The sequence below is a fragment of the Gigantopelta aegis genome, chromosome 4 (genome assembly GCF_016097555.1).
Source record: "Gigantopelta aegis isolate Gae_Host chromosome 4, Gae_host_genome, whole genome shotgun sequence".
Taxonomy (NCBI): domain Eukaryota; kingdom Metazoa; phylum Mollusca; class Gastropoda; order Neomphalida; family Peltospiridae; genus Gigantopelta; species Gigantopelta aegis.
The window spans coordinates 24,989,743-25,008,612 of NC_054702.1; the positions used below are offsets into that span (position 1 = coordinate 24,989,743).

The 18,870-nt window shown below is 38.0% G+C and overlaps 1 protein-coding gene across 2 annotated transcripts; it reads left to right on the forward strand.

The window, feature by feature from the left end:
• The first annotated feature begins 1,732 nt into the window (after window positions 1-1,732).
• Window positions 1,733-17,749, forward strand: LOC121370258 (translin-associated protein X-like). 2 transcript variants are annotated; one of them, XM_041495384.1, is made up of 4 exons: window positions 1,733-1,836; window positions 12,941-13,121; window positions 14,319-14,452; window positions 16,140-17,749. In XM_041495384.1, exons 1-4 carry the CDS (start codon window positions 1,815-1,817, stop codon window positions 16,592-16,594), a joined length of 792 nt encoding a protein of 263 aa, XP_041351318.1. In that variant the 5' UTR covers window positions 1,733-1,814; the 3' UTR covers window positions 16,595-17,749. The 2 variants fall into 2 exon arrangements, with proteins under 2 accessions (XP_041351318.1, XP_041351317.1); XM_041495383.1 differs by having other exon boundaries at window positions 1,736-1,842.
• Window positions 17,750-18,870: the final 1,121 nt, after the last annotated feature.

Genomic DNA, 18,870 nt, shown 5'->3' on the forward strand with positions numbered 1-18,870 from the left:
ACATGCACTGTATACGATTATATTGGGTCAGGATTAAACGACGTTCAAGTGCATATTACATCTTAAGTACATACTTGTTTTAATTTTCACATTGTAAATATGCCATAACCTGCTGTATTTAGTTGGTGTAAAGCCCGTTTGACGACAATAATGCGTCCATGTTTTAAAACAACTTTTCTTTTTTTTTTGAAATCGAAACAATACAATACAATACAATAACTTTATTTCCATGTTCATATATGTATAATAAAAACATAGTCTGGTTGACCAGCAAAAATAAAGTACATAAAATTAAACGCTAACATGAAAAAACTAAAACTAAAAAAAAAAAAAACTAAACTACAACTCTTGTTTAATAAAGTACATGTAGTGTAACAGGTTCTATTGTCTTTTGTCTGTTCTTCGATATTTGGAAACCATGATGTTGGCCGTTTCTTGGGATGCATCGCTGTTACTGTTGCAGTTAAACACTGCGCAGTTAACCATCATATAATTACGTCGACAGTATAACACTAACTATCTTGTAAATTAAATTTCCGATAAACCTGGAGACAAAAAAGAAAAGAAAAAAAGATGACTAAAAGGCACAACCAACGAATCAACACGTGTACCGGTATTGCTTGGTAACTCCAGTTTTGCCTCGCTTTCGTTCAGATCTATGAATAATCCCGCTCACTTCTGTTTTTGACCGGCCTCGGTGGCGTCGTGGCAGGCCATCGGTCTACAGGCTGGTAGGTACTGGGTTCGGATCCCAGTCGAGGCATGGGATTTTTAATCCAAATACCGACTCCAAACCCTGAGTGAGTGCTCCGCAAGGCTCAATGGGTAGGTGTAAACCACTTGCACCGACCAGTGATCCATAACTGGTTCAACAAAGGCCATGGTTTGTGCTATCCTGCCTGTGGGAAGCGCAAATAAAAGATCCCTTGCTGCCTGTCGTAAAGAAGAGTAGCCTATGTGGCGACAGCGGGTTTCCTCTAAAAACAGTGTCAGAATGACCATATGTTTGACGTCCAATAGCCGATGATAAGATTAAAAATCAATGTGCTCTAGTGGCGTCGTTAAATAAAACAAACTTTACTTTACTTTACTTCTGTTTTTACCCCAAACCTAAGACGTGCAGCTGACCGGTGCCTCGCAGTGAGCCGGGCGTTAGAGTAATGCGGTCTTTGACGCTAACTTAATCCATTACACACTACATGTCTTTTGGTGTCCGGTCTCCTTTAAGGACCACACATTGGCTACTCTTTTCAATTAGCAGTAATTACGGGATCTTTTATATATATACACCATTCCACATACAAGATAGCACATAGGCTAACAGTCTTTGGTGTATCTGTCGTGGTGCACTGGCTGGAACGAGAAATAGTCTTGATGCCACAATTATCGGGTACATCTTTTGTAACCATAAACTTTGCGGTTGCTGTTTTGATAATATACGTTATAATTTTTCTCAATCTAATTAAAATTAGCTCCACTATCACATGTAATAGTGGAGCTAATTTTAATTAGATTGCATTTTTCTCTTTGTTTTCTATTTTACCAAAGATTCGTAGGGAAGCTATTGTTTACGCCGCGTGGCATCACATCACAATTTTAATATCGATTATGTATGGAATAAAATAAATTGTTGTAATTTATCACAAATAATTATAAAAACAGCGAAATATGACTCTTGTAACCACCACTTGGATGCTCCGCTTTACATGGACGAATTTAAGGTCTTCTGGGACGCCAACAGAATCGACGAACCGGGATTTTCCATTGGGAAATTCCAGTTTACATTCAGAACATCCAAGTGAACAAGAAAAACCATGGCACACCGTGCCCATGGTGGTGAGTGTGAGTTCATGAATCGCTTGTAGCATTTTATATCCTAGAATCCGCTTTCGCATGTGATGTGGCTTCTTTGTGTCATCTAGAATGTGACTGCCCAGTGCAGGCTTAAGTTTGCTTTTGCAAAATATAGATCTATACAACCGTGTCCGGTGTATCGGCGCGTCCTGTGATTCGGCGCACTTGATATTTTACTTAAGTATGTTAGGAAGTTGTCATGTTGTCGGAGTTTTTAACGAATTAAAGTTCAATTCCTTTTTCAATGGTTAATCAAGTATCAATATATTTATTGTTACGGGTGCAATTAATTTTTTTTTTTAGAATTATCAATAATTATATAATAATTTCAAAATAAATCATTCACCTGTTTTCGTGTTTATAAACGCGAAGTAGGTCATCCTTATTGATATTAAGAAGGTTAAAACCAGTCTAAAAACACCCTTTCCCGCATTTTAAAAATTATAGCAAACAGTATAAATGTAAATATTTTTGTTCGGTTATTTTTTTATTTAAACCAAAAAAGAAAACACAGACATGCAAACAAAACGAAAATTTTACACCTTAATTGACAGTCATTCCAGTTCACAATTGTCACATTGTTATAAAAAATAAAAACGAAATAAAATCCACGTGTGTGCACAATCTACCCGAGAAAAATAAAATCCATGTAGGCATCTCAGCCATGCATGACAATGAACATGTATGCATCTGCAGTACTGTGCCACTCAAGAAAACGATTCCGAAACTGATCATGAGATGGGTCATATGTGATCGTTCATTTTTATAGTAATATTTTTAACTAGACAAAACAAAAAAGTACTAAAATAATTCTGGGACAATAGTGTAGCATTTAAGGGATAAAAGTGAGGTCATGGGCGGTTTATAAATAGCGGGGTCTACGATCCACATCTACTGCGCCGAATCACCGGACATGCAAATCGTTTTGGATACAAGGGGGTGCCTATATTTATGCACCATTTTAAAATGTTTATTTACTACAGACATAAAACAGTTTGTAGTGTATTTCAGATTATGCACTTCTTCATTGGTGAGAGACGCATTTTATTAAATATTTCACAATGTTCACATAGAAATGGTCCTTGAAAGCTTAGGTGTGCCGATACACCAGACAGCACTGTATTATTATTAGTATATACACTTATATAGCAACTGAGTCGGGTGGACTCAGGCTTATCTTTGGGAGGGTCTGTTGATGTGTGGGAAAAATATTCCCCCGGTCCCCCCTCCCCCAAACCCTAGCCCTAACTCTGACTAAAAATAATATGAGGGGGTGGGGGGACCGGGCAGATATTATACCGTTATATTAATTTGCATCCCAACCCTGATTCTGACGCCTGTGTTACTGTCGTGTGTATGCATAAACCGTACTGATTCGTGAATATTTGATTACGGGGCGAGTTGTAGCCCAGTGGTAAAGCGTTTGCTTGATGCGCAGACGGTTTGGGATCGATCCCTGTCAGTGGGCCCATTGGGCTATTTCTCATTCCAGCCAGTGCACCACGACTGGTATATCAAAGGCTGTGGTATGTGTTATCCTGTCTATGGGATGGTGCATATAAAAGATCCCTTGCTTCAAATCGTAAAGAATAGCCCATGAAGTGGCGACAGCAGGTTTCCTCTCTCTATATCTGTGTGGTCCTTAAACCATATGTTAGAAGCCATATAACCATAATTAAAATGTGTTGAGTGCGTCGTTAAATAAAACATTTCCTTCCTATTTGATTAAATTTACAGAATGCACAGGTGCAGTCACGCTCATTATAGTTCAGCGTATCAAAAACAAAACATGTTTATGATTTTTTTTGTGCACATAAATATGATTTTTTTTATATGCACATGTTTGTGAATTTTGTTTAAGCACATGTTCATGATTTTTTTAATGCACATATTCATGATTTTTTTTATGCACATGTTCATGAATGTAGTCACAAAGTCTTATCAAGAAACAACTTTTAGCATCCATAATATCAGGTGGAGAGAAATAGATGACAGTCATGTGATATATTATGCTCTGTAATTTATATATATAATCTTATGTTAAACAGATATCAGGGCTTCTAGAATTTTCATAAAATCCACTAGCCATGGGATCAGAGATTTTTTAAATTTACTAGCAACTATAAAAAAAATTCATAGCCCTACTTTACTTTAAGTTAATATAATTTTACTAAATAATAGTTATAATCGAATATGTCACCTAAAGAGGGGGATATAGAGCTTAAAAACACTAACATTGGGGTGGGGGCAGGGTATTCATATTTATAAAATAGACTTAACCGCAACATTTGACCAAAACAAATCACTAACCATCTGGCATGGCAATAGTAGTTATTTACTAGCCCAACACTGAATATCACTAGCTGTGGGAGTGGGGCTACCATAATCTAGAAGCCCTGGATGTGCACAGTAATAAAGGGACTTGGACTTAGCAATATATGTCATTTAGCATGCACATTCAGAGCAATCTGTTGTAGTGCACACCAGGGTTGAAAATTAGCAGTCACCCGTGGCGACCTTTATTGGTTAAGGGCGACCATCGATTTTAGGGTCTGGCGAGTATTGTACCAGTTGAAAAAAGAAAGACACTGAAACTGAATTGAATGTGACAAAACACATCGCGTCTGTGTTGACTCGAACTATAGATCTGGTAGCAGAATACATAGCACATGCTTTATATTTTGACAGCACCAGACTGGCTTATGTGGCTTTGGGCCAGATCTTTCTAAAGATAGAGATCAAAACGTATTGAAGACACTGCATGTATTTCTAAAATCTAGAATGGACTGGATACACCATAATTATTTAATAGAGTTACTATTTGACAATTGTTATTTAATGTTATGGTAAAAAAGAATCAAATTTAATTAGCTTATATTATTCTGGTACAAAATCAAAATCTTGTAGTTTTAACATACTGACGTGAGCGCATGCGCACATATACAAATAATGATTTTGTTTTCATTACTGCATGGCTTATTCCAAAGGTCAGTTAACTGATTGTCGTTGTCGGTATTCTTTTAAGTTTAAGCATGAAATAAAGAACTGATCTAAAGTGACACCAAGCTTTACACATAACCGTCAACAATAAGTACATTTTTGTGCTTTGTAATATGATAACTAAGTACATCGTGTATTGTGGTAAAAAATTGTTGTGGGTTTTTTTCCACTGATTTATTTTTCTTTCAATATTTATTTTATTAAGAACCTTCAACTGTAGCATTTACAATATTCATATTAAACGTACATATAGCTTCGTCTATAGGAGGACAGCCACTCCCGAGGAAATCATTTATTGGAGATTTTACCTTCTTGTATCGCCATATAGAGGACTGCCACCCATACTAGTGTATATACTACAGCACGCACAGTTCTACCTTTATTTTCGTTGTACTGCATTATTATTTTTAAACTTCAGAGGCAATGAAAGTCAAGCTGCATACCTTGGCTGTACTAGCATTTTGTCTTCATTCCTGTATTAAAATGGCATTTAATCTGTATAATATAATGGTAATTTGTAAAGAAACATTTTTATTTATACTGGATTTCTTTTTTTTCTTCAAAAAAAAAGTTATTTAAATTAGTATGGGGTTAAAACTTAAGAAAATGTTTTTATATGAATTTTAACTTTATTCATTATGAAGTTACATGTCAATTCATCGGTTTTCTTTTGAAGCAAACAGACTATATACGGTGAGCACATGGTAATTATTCAACAAAAAACATTCTAAGTTTGATTTTGGCTGTGCAGTTGAATTTCAATATGATAATTGGAGGGCTAGTTGAATTTGAGAAGGGCAAGTAAGATTTTTATTCAACTGGTCCTGCTGGTGACCATGGTTTTCATGTTAATTTTCAACCCTGGCACACCTGTCTTGGATGCAGGCTCTGGACTAGGAGGTAACAAGAGACATCAGGTGTACTCATATATATTTGAATGAAGGAATGAATGTTTAACAACACCCCAGCATAAAAATACACACAGGCTATTGGTCAGTTGTACTCATATGGATTTGAATGAAGGAATGAATGTTTAACGACACCCCAGCACAAAAATACACATAGGCTATTGGGAGTCAAATAACACATAGGGATTCTTCACCTGCATAATTATGTGTATGTTTAATACTGTTGTTGTTTTTCTATTCACTCGTACATTTATGTGCAGATACAGAATCGGCATTAACAGATTCTAAAGGTGGGTAAGATACTGTACATATATGTATGTAGGATAGATTGTACTTGCAGTTAACTTATAGGAGACACTTTACATGTAGATTACATTCAATTTTTTTATTTTTTTATTTTTTAGATAAAGAGTGTAAGCTAATTAGGCAAAGCCTGTGATGGTCATATTGAAAAGTTACATTTTTAACAACATTTGAACACATTGATGTATTAATTACCGGCTGTTGGATGTCAAGTATATAGTCTTAAGATAGGAAATCTGCCAAATTTTCCCCTTAGTAGCAAGGGATCTTTTATATGCACCATCCCACAGACAGGATAGCACATGCAGGCTTTTATTTGATATACCAATCGTGGTGCCCTGCTTCAAACGTAAAATAGCCCAATGGGCCCGTTGACTGGAATCCCAGATCGACCACGCATCAGGCGAGTGCGTTACCCAGTGCTGGGTTACATACAGCCCTTCAGTATGCTAATTTGAGTAAGATAACAGGGCTCGAACTTAATGGCGCCAACGACGGCAATTGTCGTCGGTTGGGGGCGTCACCGATGGCACTTTTGTGCCACCGGATAAAAATGACTGCCATCGGTAAAGCTCCACTATTTAACATGGACGTTTGGATCCTTGTTGGAGTTAATGGGCGTTTAGTTAGTACCATGCGATGGAACTATATTTAGTAATGTGCATACCTTGTGTTTTATAATATATGTTCTCACTGCATTTTTCATGTTTGGCAGCCCCATTTGTTTTTCTGCACCCCGCTTTATTTTTTGGCATCCTGTTATAATTTACAGCACCCAGCTCCGCTATTTCAAAATGCACACTTTTTTCACACATATCGATCAGTCGATCAAATATCAATCAGTCTGCACACTGGACATCAAAGAAACAAGCCACGTTATCTACACAAGCGCAACTGACGAAAATCTTCAGTAGTTTCCGGCAGTTACCGTAACTTAATTTAACACTATTTTTTAAGTCTCTGTTGTATCCCATACCAGTATCCATTTGTATGTTTGATACACACAATAACAGTTATAAATTATTTTAGCAATGAAAACATTTTATTTTTATCGTTTCGGCAATCTCCGACTGATAAAACCCAGATTTATTTGGCGCCAAATTTGTCACGTGATCAGAACAGTCATTCGTCTTTTGTGTTCACTAACTTTTATTTTGCCCTCATTTGCAGATTTAATTGGTCGTAGCTGATGATTTTTACTTACTATCATTTGTTTATTCAGCAATTCCTTATAAAATATTAGAAACGTTTAATTTTTTTTTAATTGTTTTGTTTGTTTGGGGTTTTTAGTTTCTGGGGGGTAGGCCCTATCACCGCTTATAAAAACAGAAGTGGTAGTGTTCATTATTAAAATCGTTTATCTTGGGTGCCAAATAGTATATACACCGCCTTTACAAAAACGAAATTACTTTTTATCAGCAATTGCGATTGATTGACTCGATGAAGATGGGAAATAAAAAGAACAGAAAAATCTACCCACATCTTAAAAAAATATCTGTTGGAGATCTTAAAATCTTTAGTTAATATTAAAACTTTTATCGGTTTAGCAAAACGAATACCCTTGAATGTCAGTCCGACACTCTGTTTTAACTGAACTACGTTTTAACGAACAGTGCACACAAAATAAGGCAGCTTGTACTTCGTTCCAACTTTTCAGTACCACATACCGAGAGGCAAAATAAGGGATAGGTATTTCCACAAAGTCAACCAACATGCAACGATATACGCTAACCAAACGTGCCATTTTTTAAATTTATTTGTTTTGCTTTTCAGGGTTTGTTTGTTTGGGGGTTGTTGTTTTTTTGAAATGGTGGGGTGGGGGGACACGCAATCATCCTCCTTTAATTTTCACCCAGCGAGAAGACTAGATACAATTTAATGTCATCCATAGAACAATTTTCATGTCATATTCACAAAACAATTTGGCAACTTGTCCCAGAAACACCAGGTTCCGTTAAGTGTTAGAGCTTCGGGCTAGCCATGATTCTATTTATCCAGGGGTTTGTCTATAGTAAACTGAAGAAATCGTACATACACTTTCAGTCTTGCTGCCGTCAGTCCATCCAAAAGCTGTCGACGTTCGAGCCCTGAGATAAACATTGTAAAGCACCATGCAGGTGTAGAAACCATACTTGCCTTAACATCCCTAGCAAGTAGAACCCATTGGGGAAATATACAATGTAAATTATACTACATAGTGTTTTCCCTAAATATTTGGCAAGGCATGGTAGACAAAACACATTTTGGGGACATTTTCACTATTTTCAGGGCACTTTTTTTGCATTAAAGACAAATGTTTTTGAAATAAACATAAATGTAATTAATGTTTTTGCTTTAATAATTGAATGGCATAATATATAACAGAGATATTTTTTATTAATTAACAATACACTTTTTAGGTTTTCATCAAGGCAATTTTAGAATCGATTTTTTTAATCTCTTCGCCACACGCATTCAACCATTGAGCTGATGGTTTACGTGTCTCCGGTGCTGGTTATCCCGAAGCTCTGGATCTGGACGCCTTGGCCATCAGCTGGGAACAGATGGAAGTCTCATGTACGCAGATGTGGTATCCTACTACTAGTCCATAGTTTCTCCTTCAGGAATGACTGGGTAGATATTTTCTGCTGTACCATTGTCGCCTGTTACTAGCATTGCTCACAAAATGTGGCCAATCCAAAAACTAATTTCAGAGGATGTGGTATCCAGATCTAATACGTTTTGCCGATCCACATCCTTTACCGCTGCCAGACTGGGTCATCTTTTCTTTTCTTTTGTTGTTTCTGCATCCCACGTCAAGACTATACCATCCATTCATGGGTCCGCAGTTGTTCCAAACTGCACGCGTGGACTTTGATCGCCAAGAGTTTGAGAAATCTTAAATCTTAGGTTTTTCTTCACAGTCTACGGCGGCCATTTTGAAAGCGCACAGATCATCTACTACTAACGTCAGATGGCTTTGCTTTCACCGAGGGTGTTTCCGGCAAAACCTCAAACCTCAGACGATCCAGATACTTCGTCTTGCTGGGTTTTTTGGCTGTATCTGCGGACCACTTTACGATTAAAGGGGTCTACCATCGCTGGGTACGTTTCGGTCATCGCTACTGTTCGTGATGTCGCTACTGGAACGAAGTTATCGGGTATTCCTGAGATCCATAAGATGATCAAAGGGTTTCGCCTTGATGATCAAGTACACCGGTTTCGGCCACCAAGATGGGACCTGAATCTGGTGTTACGAGCGTTATCGACCGCACCTTATGAGCCGATCGAATCCTCTTCCCTGCAAGACTTGATGCGGAAGACGGTGTTTTTACTCGGTTTTGCCACGGCTGCCCGTGTCTCAGAACTCCATGCTCTTGATGTAGACTTGGTACGTTTTCACCAAGATCGGCGTGCAGTCAACTTGGGGTTACTCATGAACTTTGTTGCAAAGAATCAGTTACCAGACCAAGCGCCTCGTTCGTATGTTGTGCAGGCCCTCTCCTCTATCGTTGGTCCGGCGGACGTTGAGGACTTGGCGTTGTGCCCTGTCAGAGCCCTGCACCAGTACATCGAGAGGACCAGATCTTTTCGACAACATCGCAAAAGACTTTTCCTTTCCTGTAACCAGAGTCGGTTGAGGGACCTTACCAAGAACACGGTGGCCACCTGGATCCGGTCTTCTATCCTGACCGCCTATCAGAAGGAGGGTTTACCTGCTCCGTCTGCTTCTAATCCGCATGAACTCCGTGCCTTGGCTGCCACGATGTCCCTGCACTGCAACACACCCATTCAGCACATTATCACTGGTTGGTTCTGGGCTACGGACTCCATCTTCGCCAACTATTATCTGAGGGATGTCACCACAGAAGACGTTGAGGGGTTCCATCATCTGGGTCCGGTTGTTGCTGCACAGACTCTGTTGAATACAAGCCGTCCTCGTCGCCGTTGATGTCTGTCTGATTCTGGGCTGCATACCGAGATGTCCATCGAATAGACAGATGAGGATTGCTTAGACTTTTGTTCTTTTGCACAGTTCACGTACTGGTGCCGGAACTTTTGTCTCGATAACCTTTACCCTGCACTGCATGTGGTTATTGGTTGTCGTTATTGAACTAACAGATCTTTGGTGTACTAGACAGAAAACACTCGGGGGTCTTGTTTTGTTCAATGTTCTGACGGATGCACCTCATTAGGTTGTCGCTTGTTATTGAAAAACTATAACACTTCAATACGTGAGGGTTACCTAACACCTGCATCCCTGGTGGCTACGTCTTCCCACCCTGTCAGAACCAGCATGAGATGTGGCTTCCGCCTCCTGGTCCATGTGTTCTAGGAGCCGTACCTGCCACTGCTGACGGATGCCACCATTCTGGTTGTTGTTACTAACATCACCTGCATTGGTCTGTGACGGGCATCCCTAGGATGAGGGCTTACCAAGGTTGGCCTTATTCTTCCACTAGTCAGCCTCTTTCCGGTTGGGGAGTTATCACAAGCATCTACGGATCTCGGCACCCACCACCATCTGTTGAATGCTGCACTTGTTTGAGGACAGGTAATGTCTATAGAAATGGAGAAAACTTGAGTGTTTTCTCTTTTATAGATACATTACCTGTCCTCAAGATTCATCCCGCCCGGGCCTCCCCGCTTCCTGTTCTCCGTGCGATGCGCTCAGGGAAAAAGAAGGAAGTTACAGTCATGTGACCGGAACTAGAGAGCAGTATGCAGTAGAAGAATTTAGGCCATCCCATTGGCTGTTGGGATGTTCGGACCAGACCACTTGCGTGGGGGGGAGGTGCACTTGTTTGAGGACAGGTAATGTATCTATAAAAGAGAAAACACTCAAGTTTTCTCCAATCTTTTCTTTTCTTTTGTTTGCCTGCTTCAAGATTGTTAAAGTTTTAGGGTTTCCAAACTTTAAGGCCTTTGAGATATGAAATATTTTGCATAATCCATTCATGGGTTACACCAAAAATATTTCAGGTAACTCGATTCATTTTGCATAACCCATTATGTGCATGAACATTATTTTTCAAATTTAATGTGTGTACTGTGATCGAAAAATGGTTTACGCAAAACATAATTTTCAGATACCTTAATGAGCTGGCAACATCTTAAATCTTAGTGTTTTTAAATGTATATTCATGTACATACAATCAATGTTATATATTATATATATAAATTATATTGAAGCTTAGGAGAAATGATTAAAATTAAGAAATAAACCTAATAAAAGTGAAACACTGATTACACAGTTTTAATGCTAAAATACCACATCATAGACACCTTGACATAAGCAGACACATATTCTCTGTCCATGCCATTGTCATTCCTTCGTCAGAAGTAACTTTTCAATAAGTAAGTAGGGGGAGATGTAGCCCAGTGGTAATGCCCTTGCTTGATGCACGGTTGGTTTGGGATCGATCCCCGTCAGTGAGCCCAATGGGCTATTTCTTGCTCCAGCCAGTGCACCACGACTGGTATGTCAAAGGCCGTGGTATGTGCTTTCCTGTATATGGGATTGTGCATATAAAAGATCCCTTGCTGCTAATCGAAAAGAGTAGCCCATGAAGTGGCGACAACAGGTTTCCTCCCTCAATATTTGTGTGGTCCTTAATATTAACCATCTGTCTGACCCCATATAACTATAAATGAAATGTGTTGAGTGCATCGTTAAATAAAACATTTTCTTCTTGTCAATAAGTACATCTTAGTACAAATTGGTGTTGGTAAATCGATAAGGAATTAAAATAGGAATCAATACATTGTCAAAATAGGAATCGATATGCAAGCAAAGGTATTGTATCGTTGGCAGTAGTATCGTGATACATCAATTATCATCACACCACTAGCAGGGCTTCTAGAAAATTGTTTTTTAATGCACTAGTCATGGAATCAGTGATTTAAAAAATTTACCAGCCACAATTAAATATTCACTAGCCCTACTTTACTTTAAGTTGATTAAATTTTACTAAATAATAGTAATAATCAGATTATATCACCTAAAGAGGGGGACAGAGCGTAAAAACACTAACATTGGGGGTTTGGGTTTGTTCAGGATATTCATATTTACAAAATAGACTTAACTGCAACATTTGACAATTTTGTTTTTCACTAGCCATCGGGCATGGCAATAGTAGTTATTTCCAAGCCCAACATTTAATATCACTAGTCATGGGAGTGGGGCTACCATAATCTAGAAGCCCTGCCTAGTTAATTCAGTGTTTTGTTTAACAACAGCCTTACAAATGATTCTGGTTGTTCAAATTTGTATTACTTTGCTGATCTTCTTCATGTTTGGAATCGGAGTGTACTAACCTTATTATGAATATGGAATTCATTCATGAGTAAAGTGTTGTTTTGTTGTTTTTTAATTGTTGTTGCTATCAAAAACTAATGCATGACCAATGTGATTTTTTCTCCTTTTTTTTTACTTTGTGCATCACATAAGAAGTAGCTGAAACATTATGTACAACATCTTCCATAATTGAACTTGCAAACTAACTCCAATAATTGAACTTTCAAAATAACTCCCATAATTGAACATGCAAAATAACTCCCATAATTGAATTTTCAAAATAACTCCCATAACTGAACTTGCAAAAATAATTCTCATAATTGAACTTGCAGAATAACTCCAATAAATGAACATGCAAAATAACTCCCATAATTGAACTTGCAAAATAACTCCCATAATTGAACTTGCAAAATAACTCATAATTGAAATTACAAAATAACTCCCATAATTGAACATGCAAAATAACTCTCATAATTGAACTTGCAAAAGGATGGTTAAGAGTACTGAACATTACTAATTTTTCATTGGTAATTGGTCATACAGATATACAACAATCATTGTCATGGTATTACACTGTTTATCTATTTGTTTTACAAAGTTAAAAGAAGCCACAAAGGAGAAGTGAAGGTGAACGAATCGTCTCCAGTGATCCAGACGTTCCGCGTGTACCAGCGTGAACTCGATAACAGACATGACAAGTATGAGCGGATTGTCAAGCTCAGTCGAGACATCACCATTGAGAGCAAGCGCATCATCTTCCTATTACACAGAGTTACTGGGTGAGATAGTTTAGAGACTGTTACTGGGTGAGATAGTTTATATACTGTTACTGGGTGAAATAGTTTAGACACTGTTACTGGGCGAAATAGTTTAGACGCTGTTACTGGGTGAGATAGTTTATATACTGTTACTGGGTGAAATAGTTTAGAGACTATTACTGGGTGAGATAGTTTAGACACTGTTACTGGGCGAAATAGTTTAGAGACTGTTACTGGGTGAGATAGTTTATATACTGTTACTGGGTGAGATAGTTTAGACACTGTTACTGGGTGAGATAGTTTAGAGACTGTTACTGGGTGAGATAGTTTAGACACTGCTACTGGATGAGATAGTTTAGATACTATTACTGGGTGAAAATGTTTACAGTGACCGGGTGAGATAGAGAGCAAGCGCATCATCTTCCTACTACACAGAGTAACCGGGTGAGATAGTTTAGACGCTGTTACCGGGTGAGATAGTTTAGACGCTGTTACCGGGTGAGATAGTTTAGACGCTGTTACCGGGTGGGATAGTTTAGACACTGTTACCGGGTGAGATAGTTTAGATACTGTTACTGGGTGAAAATGTTTACAGTGACTGGGTGAGATAGAGAGCAAGCACATCATCTTCCTACTACACAGAGTTACCGGGTGAGATAGTTTAGACGCTGTTACCGGGTGAGATAGTTTAGACGCTGTTACTGGGTGAGATAGTTTAGACACTGTTACTGGGTGAGATAGTTTAGATACTATTACTGAGTGAATATGTTTACAGTGACCGGGTGAGATAGTTTAGACGCTGTTACTGGGTGAGATAGTTTAGACGCTGTTGCTGGGTGAGATAGTTTAGACGCTGTTACTGGGTGAGATAGTTTAGATACTATTACTGAGTGAGATAGTTTAGATACATAAATGTTTACATTTACTGGTAAATTACAGTAGATCAAAACGGATCAATCCATTTTGGACCGAGACACACCATATATGCTTGTGAGAGGTTGTGTTGGTGGGAATTAATGTCATACAATAAATGACGTCATACGTTCACCTGTATTTGGTGTGTCACGACCCGTATCCTATCCGGATCAAAATGCATTGATCCATTTTGAAGTTTGGTGTGTCAACGGTATTATAAGAAGACTATATATTGAAAAGTTTAGTTTTCAAGTAAGGTACAGTATATTTAAGTTAACTGGACACATGTTTTTCTACTTACAGAGCAGATACACCTCAAACTGTCCATTCAGAGGCAATGGAGAAAATCAAAGAGATTCAGGAACAAAAGTTTTTGAAAATTGCCAAAGAACTGGAGGGGGAAGATCCTTACATGTTCATTAGAGCGTATTCACCAGGTAGCTACATACACTTTTTAATAACTGCAGTGATGCAAGGGGGTAAAGACAGGTTATTACACCAGGTTAAAAAAAAGAGAAAAAAAAAAAGACTTAAACACTGGGGTGTATGGTAACTGCCCCCTCTGTCTCACACTGGGATGTATGGTAACTGTCCCACACTGGGGTGTATGGTAACTGTCCCCTCTGTCCCACACTCATCGGTGGTTTCAGAGGTTGGGCCCATTGTGGGCTTGTGTGAATCTTCATTGAGTTCAAAGTTGGTTAATACAGGTTTTCTTATTGCAGTACCTGTATCAAACAACCAAGCATTCACTCACTCACTCGCTCATTTAATCTCTCTCTCTCTCTCTCTCTATCCGTTTGTCTCTTTGTCTCTCTCTACTTTTTAAAATTAAAATCCTTTCTTTTCATTTATTCTGTAAACAGTTTGTAAACACCAGTTTATTATATTCTTGGCTTTATAGAACATATTTCTATTTGTAAAATGTAGGGGGAAGGCCTTAATATGGGTCTTTGCCTGTTGGAAAATCCGAATACTGCATATTTGATGGTCAGTAAATATTGTGTAAACCAACCAAGCTTGAACGTCCAGCTTGTGAGGAGGCATAAGCTCACTTTATCATATTCTGTCTCATTTACTGTTGATCATTAACTCTGACCTGGATGGACAGTTTAGATAGCAAAGATTGTGCCTAGGACAGTGTGTTTTGACCACTGTAAGGATGTTGCTGTAGATATAGTGGAACAGTGAGATCTGAAAACTAGTGATGACCAAAGGCATGAAATCTCTTGTTTTCAGATTCTGGGTGCAGAATTCACAGGGCTTCTAGATTATGGTAGCCCCACTCCCATGGCGAGTGATATTCAATGTTGGGCTAGTAAATAACTACTATTGCCATGCCCGACGGCTAGTAAAAGTTTTTGGTCAAAAGTTGAAGTAAAATCTATTTTGTAAATATGTATATCCGGGGGCCACCCAACACTCCAATGTTAGTGTTTTCAAGCTCTATCTCCCTGTTTAGGTGACATATTTGATTATTACAAGTATTTAGTAAAAAAAATTTTTAACTTGAAGACAAATAGGGCTAGTGAATAGTTAATCGTGGCTAGTAAGTTAAAAAAATCACTGATCCCATGACCAGTGGGTTTTATAAAAATTCTACAAGCTCTGATTCATTAAAAAAAAAAAATCCTTATTTTTTTTTAGATACAGTGAAACCCCACTAAACCAAGTGGGAAAAATCCAGTTTTCAGGGGTATCCTGTTTAGAGAGATTCTGGGCCCATGCTTATAAAACTTTAGAATCTTACACTCAAATCTCAAATGATGTCACATACATGCAATTTGTATGGTGTTGCCATGACAATAATGTCTAAAAGTCTTATAAGCTCTAGACTTGTTCTGTACTAATTTTTAAAAAGGAACCGTGAAAAATGTCCAATTTTGAGGGGTTTCACTGTATATCTAAATGTCTTAAAATTAATTACAGTAGAATCTCATCAGGTCGAATATACCGCAAAGTTCGAACCAAAAATTAAGTCCCGAGTTACACTTACACGTTGTTGACCGAATGGTTAGGTCGAACACTTTCTCGAGTACCGACAGGGTTCAAGCCAACTGGATTCAGTTGTATATAGTTTACTTTTTTGTCAGTGATATTATATGTATTAACTTTAATCTACAGGACTACAAGAATACATTGAAGCAGTCTCATTCTACCACTTCCTGAAAGAAGGATCGCTGGTCGGCCTCAACCAGGTGGAAAACGATCTCATGTTTAACTCCACGGAATCGCCAACTGTCTCGCAGGTTTACGTTCCACCGGTGGAATACATGCTCGGAATCGCAGATCTGACCGGGGAGCTCATGAGGTTGACAATCAACAGTGTCGGTGCGGGGGACTTGGAAACGCCGTTCAAGGTCCGTGATTTTATGCAGATCATCCACGAAGCATTTCAGTCTTATGGAAACACTGCCCGGGAAATCAATAAGAAGATGTTTACTCTGCGACAGAGTCTACAGAAGGTTGAGAATGCATGTTACACGATCCAGGTGCGAGGGTCCGAGATCCCCAGACACATGTTAGCAGACGTTCTCCGGCAGCCAGTACAGTGCTCTGATGACAATCAGACATTTTAGGATCAGTGGTTTAGCATCAGAGGCCCCTCCCACAACTAAACATTGGAAGTTACTACAGTGTGTGATTTTGGTTTAAAAAAAGTAAGTGTCATAATGACTCCCTATTTGCAAATCTTTAGAGCCCACCACCAACCCAGCAAGCCCTGCTGTGTGTCTCCAGTAGAACAGAAGATACACTAAATATTTTGCATGAAACCATGGAAAAGATCGCCATTCAAGACTGGTTTCCCAGGATTTTTGAGATAAATGTTGACCGTGTCATTTTGAAAAATCAATGTAATTTGCCACTGGTTGGGATGGGGAAAAAATGCACTTACCCACCAAAGGGGTTTGATCCGGTGACCTATGTACCACAAGCAAATGCTCTACTGATGAGTGAAGTGCCAGTCATGTACCTACATACATGAATATATGTACACAATCTGTGTACCGACAGATGTACACAAAGAGTGAAACCTGAAGCTATATGTAAATAATAATTGTCTACTTTTATGCTTGAGACAAAATGTGCTGTTGAAGTTGTGTGTTGGTGGTTAGATCACAATATTTTATCAACAGAAATTTTTACTTTTATATGTGCTGTATGAACTTTTTTCTTCTTTTTTTTACTACATTTCCACCCAACATTTTGGCAGAATCCAGCTGCTTAGTTACATAAGGTGAACGTGATCCTCATAACTGTCTCTGTAATGTCCATCTTCACGTAAGACTACATGTAACCATTTTTCATTGATGAATATCTGAAGTGTCATGGAATGCTGTAGAATATGAGTCTTCATTCATTACCTTAAATGAAATTTTTTCTCATAAAAATTGTTTGGATTTTATGTTTTGTTATTTTTGGGGGGTTCTGCTTGGTTTATTGGGTGGATGTTATGTATAAACAATGTACTTGTTCATAAATATCAATGTCTTCTTGTGTAAACTGCATGACTGAAGAAATGGTAAAACTCATTCATTTATAGGTCATTGCTTTCTCCATTATACAGACAGTAACAGTTTTTCTGTTAAATCAGATTATAACTACATAGAAATCCCCATCGGTGGACCCATTGGGCTATTTCTCATTCCAGCCAGTGCTCCACAACTGGTGTAACAAATGTCGTGGTATGTACTGTCCTGTCTGGGGATGGTGCATATAAAAGATCCCTTGCTGCTAATCGAAAAGAGTAGCCCATGAAGTGGCGACAGCGGGTTTCCTCTCAATATCTGCGTGGTCCTTAACCTAATGTTTGACGCCATATAACCTTAAATAAAATGTGTTGAATGCGTCATTAAATAAAAATAAAAATATATATTAAAAAAAGACATTTTGAGCACCTTTGTTTTGTGTATTTTTGTGCCTGGGTGTTGCTAAACATTCAGTCGTTAATTTTAAGCAATATTTATCTCCCTTAATTATTCAGCTCTAAATGTTTTTCATTCACATTTTAGTGCCATTTTTTTTCCTTTGTGTCCAAGTAGTTTATGTGATTTATCCCCATGTCCTCATTTAACAATATGGTCACCTGTGTACTTGCATTTAAAGTATTTGTAATGTATGTAGATACAAATGTATGTCATACTAAGCTCAAATTGATTTGTTTCAATGTTTTGCTTCTTTTTGTCAACATGTAGATTTGGTTCGTCTTTTTGTACTGAATTTTATGTAATGGTTAGAATTTCATCATTGTCATGTACCGTACCAGCAATATTTACTTTTCAAACAGTTAAAATCATTAACGTGTGCAAAGTTTAATATACATGTACATGGTGCTCTTTGACATCAAATCATTTCATGTTCATGATACACAAGACCTATGCACTTGGGCAGGTAATTGTTTGAAGATCTAAGATTATATACATTATATCTTGAATTATGAATATTTGGTCTGCTTTTTTTCTGTTTTTTAATTGATGTTTAATCATTTTCCTTTTGCTGTAGAATTTTAACGCAATACTTTCAGTTGTTTATGTAGGACAAAAATCCACTTTTGCCACATTAGATATTCCTTTTCAGCAGCAAAATGGCTTTTAATATATTTTCCCCCATGGTCTTTGGTAACAAGTCTTGGAGCACTGGTTTTGATAACCAGTCTTTGAGCACTGGTTTTGATAACCAGTCTTGGTGCACTGGTTTTGATAACCAGTCTTGGAACACTGGTTGGATTGGAAAATTCTTTAGGTGATCTACTAAGGGGGAAGAGAAGTGAAACATGAAACTAATGACTGGTAATCATGGTACCAGTTGTAGTTATAATTTGGAGAGTATGTACCAGTAAAAGTCTTTTAGCATT

Coding starts and splice junctions, on each gene's coding strand:
- LOC121370258 (XM_041495383.1), top strand. CDS start 1,815: ATGGCACACCGTGCCCATGGTGGTGAGT. Junction 1,843..12,940: donor CCGTGCCCATGGTGGTGAGT/GTGAGTTCATGA, acceptor TGTTTTACAAAG/TTAAAAGAAGCCACAAAGGA. Junction 14,453..16,139: donor CATTAGAGCGTATTCACCAG/GTAGCTACATAC, acceptor TTTAATCTACAG/GACTACAAGAATACATTGAA.